Raw genomic sequence first — 6,419 nt, 5'->3', positions numbered from 1 at the left:
TGATCGTAGTCTATAGCGACTCCCAGGGCGGCGATGCGATCCAAGAGCTCATTTACGGAGGAGAGCTCCATCGGATCTAGCTGCTCGGCGAATTCCGAGTTGACGTGAAGATCGCTTTTGATGACCTGAGAGGTCATTGTCGGAGCGGTGGCCGAACAGGCGGTCATAAGAAAACCGCCTAGCCGGATAGTTTGGCCTGTGGCCAAAGCTCCCTTGACGAAGGCGCCGTCTTTAAAGACGGGAAAAGGCATCCCTCCTAATTGCGACGGCACAAAGGAACTCTCAATGAAAGCACCAATGTCGGTGTCAAAACCGGCGGATCTCGGGTAGGGGGTCCCGAACTGTGCGTCTAGGCGGATGATAACAGGAGACAAGGGGCACGATGTTTTACCCAGGTTCGGGTCCTCTTGATGTAGGTAAAACCCTACGTCCTGCTTGATTGATATTGATGATGTGGGTATTACAAGAGTAGATCTAACACGAGATCAAGGAGGCTAAACCCTAGAAGCTAGCCTATGGTATGAATGTTGTCTTTTCTATGGACTAAAACCATCCGGTTTATATAGACACCGGAGAGGGCTAGGGTTACACAGAGTCGGTTACAATGGTAGGAGATCTACATATCCGTATCGCCAAGCTTGCCTTCCACGCCAAGGAAAGTCCCATCTGGACACGAGACGAAGTCTTCAATCTTGTATCTTCATAGTCTTGGAGTCCGGCTGATGATGATAGTTCGGCTATCCGGACACCCCCTAGTCCAGGACTCCCTCAGCGTGGATTTGGGGCGGAGATGCGGTCTGGGTTTTTTTTAGGGTTATGCGGTCTGGTGGGGCAGGAGGGTTGGCGCGTGTATTTCTTCTTGGGCCTAAAGTTTTGCCAAAGTCGCGCGCTTCTTTTTTCTCGTTGGCGCGCTTAGGGACGACTTTTGGTCTCGCGCCAAAGACGGTCTCCGGGAGACTATAGGCCGAAATTTAGTTCTCCCGGCAGTTTTTGTGCCGCAAAGTCTACCGGCAGTTACAGCGCCATTGTTGCTGAAGTTCTCCCGGCAGTTCATCTGCCCTAATGTGATTTTAACGGCAGAAACTGATGTCCCGGCAGATAGTTTGCCATTAGATAGGTTTTTCTCCTGGCAGTTAACTGCCCCCAATCAAGTGTTGTGGTGTAGTGTCTTATTGGTTCAAAAAAGATCTGTCTGTAAGCAAATTAATTGGGGGTGGAGTCTATACTCCTGGCTGGGGTAAATTTTGGAAGATCAAGGTTCCACGTAGATATCTACAGTAGTTTTTGTTTGGCTTGCTGTTAACAACAAGATTCTAACTTAGAGATAATCTCAATAAGATCAGTCAGCCAACCTTGCGTTTGTTGTTCTTGAGGCCAGCATATGCTCCACTAGTTCTTCATCGGTGGTCTTATAATTCTATTAGAGATTGTTTTCTCTATTTTGACAGTTGTTTTAGAGAGTGAAGTTTTAGGGAATCTACTGAAAAATGGTATAGAACACGGTAAAGTTACTAGCCGTTTTGCCCTTGTGCTAGAGTGCTATAGTAGGGAGAAACAAGTAGACCCCCTAATCATGTGAGCAAAAAAATATAAGCTCCACCGCCTCTGCGTTCCCGGCCTCCGGGGGATAGACTTTCCCAACGAGGCAACGACTTATGGATCCACGGTTTGTGCGGCAGCAAGTGGTTGCCCACTCGCCATTGATATACGTATTAGCTTCCATAGTTTCTCTAGGTTGGTCAATTACGCCATTGCTCGTGCGTGCACAAATCTAGAGGAACGCATCATGCATGCATGCACCGTTCAATTACTGACGGACGGGTAATATATCCGGACCAGAAAGCCTAATCACCAGATGCATGCATGGTGCATGCATGCACGTACGAACGCAGACTGCTGGACGGCCGGATTAAGTAAACTTTCCAAAAGTCCACTTCCCTTTTCACAACTCCAAGCAACAACCAGTTTACCCTTAGTATCCATTCGTTGGCGTGCATATGGAGCTTGATCTTGCCCCTCTTGGACAAATATTCAGTTCTACTCGATTGACCAGGTATTTAACTTTTAGCTATACCTTGAACAAGTCGCACGTCGAGCTAGTTTTCTAGCTCTATAAATACCAACTAGCCTCAGCTCACACTGGCATCACAACCTACCGGCCTAATCACACACATATCATCTTGTGCAAAGATCGATCAACTAGCGATGGAGTGCTACTACTCTTCGAAGCTAGCCTGGTCCCAGCTGGTCCTCGCCTTGGCCATGGCAGCCGCCATCACCTCGCCGTGCGCTGCCCAGAACGCCCCGGCGGACTTCGTGAGCCTCCACAACTCTTTGCGTGCGCTTGTCGAAGTCGGGCCGGTGACATGGGACACCACGGTGGCGAATTACGCGCTGAACTATGCGAACCAGCGCAAAGCCGACTGCAACCTGGTGCACTCCGGCGGGACGTACGGGGAGAACATCTTCTGGGGCTCCGCCGGCGGCACCTGGACGGCGTCGAGCGCCGTCACCATGTGGACCGACGAGAAGCAGTTCTACGACTACGCCACCAACACCTGCGCGACCAACAAGGTGTGCGGCCACTACACGCAGGTGGTGTGGAGGTCCTCCACGTCCATCGGCTGCGCCCGCGTCGTCTGCGACAGCAACCGCGGCGTCTTCATCATCTGCAACTACAGCCCGCGGGGCAACATCGCCGGACAGAAACCCTACTAACTAGCTACATTTATATATATGCCTTAATTTCTTCACGCATGTTATGTTGTTTGACAAAAACAATGGGGGTAACGCATGCTCATGAATCTATATATGATTCAAATAGCTTTTATGGAGATTAGGGAATCTCCAATAAATGATGTAAAATACATCACCGAATTATACTTCGAGTAAATTTACATCACCAAAAAAGTGGGCCTTTACATCACCATAAATCTCTAACTCCAACAGACAATGTAAAATAGGCACTAGTGCTCCAATAAATGATGTAAAATAGGGCAGCTGCACAACCGCCGCTCCACAATTTCAAAAATATTTGAATCAAAATCATCTCAAACTAACCTTTAAACAAACATAACAGTAATTTCATCAATGCACAACATAAAATTGTTACATAATTCATCAATCTACGACATCAAATGCAACACAAATACAACAAAGTTCAACACGCAATACAACATAGTTCATGCACAGTACAACAAACATAGAGATAAAACTACTAGTTCTGTTCCCCATGCCATGCCCACCAGTTCTCCATGATATCTTTTTGAAGATTATTGCGCCTATCAAGCTCTCTGATGTCATGGTACACCTGCATAAAACGTCTGACTCAGTCTTCCCATCTACTTGGCCGACCGCGTATTTCCATGAGGTCATAGAAATAGTGTAATCCAAATGTTGTGCATGATCACACAAGCAGTCATGATGTACCAAAGGTTCTCCTGATCCGAAAATCTAGCCGGTCCTTGCACAATAGCATATTGGGATTGCAAAATCTCAAAACCCTCTCCACATATTTCCTAGCCACTTCTTGAGCACTATGAAAATAAAGTTCTTTCTGCCGCCGTCGTGCTCTGTGCCTCGTCGCCCCTGCCGCCGCTAACCCTAGCTCAAAGTGGCCCAAATTCCCCAATCCTCAAAACAAAATACAACCGCACCACCAGTCAACACTATCAGTGGCCGGCCCACAAGTCAGGTCAACAATCCCGGTTGACTACTGCCACGTCACTGTTTTTTAACCCAAAACGCTGTCAGGGTTCATTTGGACCGAGATTAGTGAATTGGGTGTGCTGATTTCCGGGATTTGAAGTTGAGGGTTTGATTTAGCTAACGCCTACGAGTTCAGCGTTGATTTTGGACTTTTTTTCCCCGAACATCACGCGCGCGGCGCACGGCTCACCTCAACAAAGGCGAGAATCCGGATATGCGACCGCACCAATGCGTCCACGCATCATTCCCCTGATCGTGACCCTCGCCCGCTCGCCGCACCCCAAATCCACAGGGCCATCCCCATCCAGATCCATCCGTCGATGCTGCGCCGCCAGCCCACCCGCATCGAGCTCCGCAGCTCCGACCGCGACGAGCTCGAGGAGCACCTCCGCTCCAAGGCCGCCGCCGCCAAATCCGCCGCCGAGTCCACGCCCCTCTCAACCCCGCGCCCCTCCAACCCCATCCCCAACCCGCTCCTCCGCCTCCTCCACCCGCCCTCCGACGCCGCGCCCTCCAAGGCCCAGCGCATCGGCCTCCACCCCCCAACCACCCAACCCTAGCCGCCGCATCCCCACCCCCACCCCCATGGAGGTCGAGATCAAGCTCCGGCTCCCCGACGCGGCCGGACCTTGTCCACCAGGGTACCATCCTTACCATGGATCTTGGTTTTGACATCCTCGATGGTATCTGGGCTCTAAACCTCGAAAACGAGGGTCTCACCAGTCAACTTCTTGATGAAGATTCTCTGGATGTGCAGAACGAGGTGGAGAGTCGATGCATCCCTTTGATGTCGTAGTCAGCTAGAGTGCGTCGATCCTCGATCTTTGCCTTGACATCGTAGACGGTATCTGATGGATCGACCATAACGATGACTATCCTGCGTATCAGGGTCTCGACAAAGATCCCCATCTGTTGAACGAGAAGACCAAGTATCAATAATTTCAACAGATAGTATAGCACGGGATAACAGTTGTTGTTTTGCTCGTGCAAAACTCGTAGTGATGCCTGCTTTAGGAAAGTTTTCCCTGCTGTTCCCACTAGTGCGATTTTTCTATTCCGATTTTCTCACCACGGTGTTACAATGAACTGCCGCCCTAGCTGTGCTTATATATGCACACAAACCACGACCCAAATGACCTAAACCTACTCGTACTAGACCTCCTAAGCTGCTAGGACTCAATCTCAACTGGACACGTACATGCAACCTAGAATGTGTGCTACTTGGACTGAAAGACATACAGTGGAATACGAACCGGACTAGCCATGGGCGTGCAGCCAGCCGGACAACTAATCAACCTAACTTTGCATCTTGACTCAATGTAGACGAGTCAAGATTATTACCTAACACGGTGAACTGAAGAGTCGTCTGAATTGCCAGCCGAAGCGTCGCTTGAAATCAATTCGCCACACATGTTTCAGAAAGTAGATGGAAAAACCCGCTGGAAATTGGCTGGGCGTAAGTTCAGCGACTTATCTCTCTCTACTCGCGCTTCAGACGAAGCAAGAACGCTCGATGACCCTCCGCTTCCTCGAGCTAGCATCAAGGTACACTCACTTCAGTCTAACATCTTGCTAATTTTATCAATCTCTGCTGGTGCTCGCAGTGATAATCTGTTGGGTTGTATCTGAAAGACAGATTCATGTTAAGATATTCATGACATGCTCAGGTCGTTCTGATTGTTCTGATCTGAACAAAATGCCCATCCCTTTTGTTAATTACTAATTGTTACTCCCTCTAATTAGTCTGAAAAATATTTCTTAATAGTCAAAATTATCGCTCCGCTGTTCTACACTATGTCAAAATTTTGTTCTCATTCAACAGATGGAGATCTTGGTCAAGACGATCACCATCAAGGTTGATCCATCTGACACCATCGACGTTGTCAAGACAAAGGTCCAAGATCAGCAGCGCCTTGTTTTCAATGGGGAGCAGCTTGAAGACGAGCGTACTCTGGCTGATTATGACATCCAGGACGAATCCACTCTCACCCTCGATCTGCCCATCCAAAGGAGGAGGGTGCTAATCCGTGTCGAAACGCCATTGCAAATCCACCCTCTGTAAGATGGAGGAAGAAGCTATTGTTCTGTTGGTTCGTCGTTGTCGGTCGATGGAGTTGCTGTAAACTTGTAGCCAGTGTCGGTGAGAGGAAATATACGATATACTTTCCTTTTCGAGAAAGAGAAGAAAGAAAAAAAATGATTACCGACAAGTTGGAGTTCTTCTTTGAGGTAGGTGTGTGTGTTGTGGTTGGTAGGGTAGCCGCACAAAGAAGGAATTAATTGGATATGTGTGGGGCAAATGTCTACACATATTTCATCTGAGATGTCCAAGCTTGTTTTTCATTTCGACCTTAGAAGAAGCACATGTTTCATCTATGGCTTTATTCAAAAATTTCTTTTGGTTTTGTAATTTTTGTCCGACAAACCATGAACCAACAGCGCAAACACTGTATACCACTTACTGCGAGCAGTACATAGTGCTCGCCCACTAGCGGCAGCTCGTGCACAGGCCCAACACCAGTATTTTGTCGACAGTGATTTCACTGGTTTTCTTCTGGTTTTATGGGATGCGGTTTGATGTGGTTTTCATTTTATTTTTATCACGATTAGGTTTGATTTTCCAGGTCTTATTTTTCTCCTTTTTCTGTATTTTTAATTTCATTGTATATTTAAAAATATATAAAAATATGAGAAGTGTACTACTCTCTTCG

General features: G+C 48.0%; 2 protein-coding genes across 2 annotated transcripts in view; both read left to right on the top strand.

Annotated features, from left to right (window-relative positions):
* Positions 1-2,161: 2,161 nt before the first annotated feature.
* On the top strand, positions 2,162-2,884 carry LOC123172826 (pathogenesis-related protein PRB1-3). The gene has a single exon (XM_044589730.1). The coding sequence runs from the start codon at positions 2,206-2,208 to the stop codon at positions 2,716-2,718; it is 513 nt and encodes a 170-aa protein (XP_044445665.1). The 5' UTR covers positions 2,162-2,205; the 3' UTR covers positions 2,719-2,884.
* Positions 2,885-4,363: 1,479 nt separating this feature from the next.
* LOC123172828 (triphosphate tunnel metalloenzyme 3) overlaps positions 4,364-6,419 on the top strand; it is a 4,470-nt gene continuing 2,414 nt past the window's right edge. Inside the window, exons 1-2 of the mRNA XM_044589731.1 lie at positions 4,364-4,471; positions 5,531-5,766. Coding sequence (XP_044445666.1) covers positions 4,364-4,471; positions 5,531-5,766 — 344 coding nt within the window. The remainder of the gene's footprint in view (positions 4,472-5,530; positions 5,767-6,419) is intronic.

The sequence above is a fragment of the Triticum aestivum genome, unplaced genomic scaffold (assembly GCF_018294505.1).
Source record: "Triticum aestivum cultivar Chinese Spring unplaced genomic scaffold, IWGSC CS RefSeq v2.1 scaffold118543, whole genome shotgun sequence".
Taxonomy (NCBI): domain Eukaryota; kingdom Viridiplantae; phylum Streptophyta; class Magnoliopsida; order Poales; family Poaceae; genus Triticum; species Triticum aestivum.
Note: the sequence above shows the minus strand (reverse complement) of the source record. Positions and strands in the feature narration are given on the sequence as shown.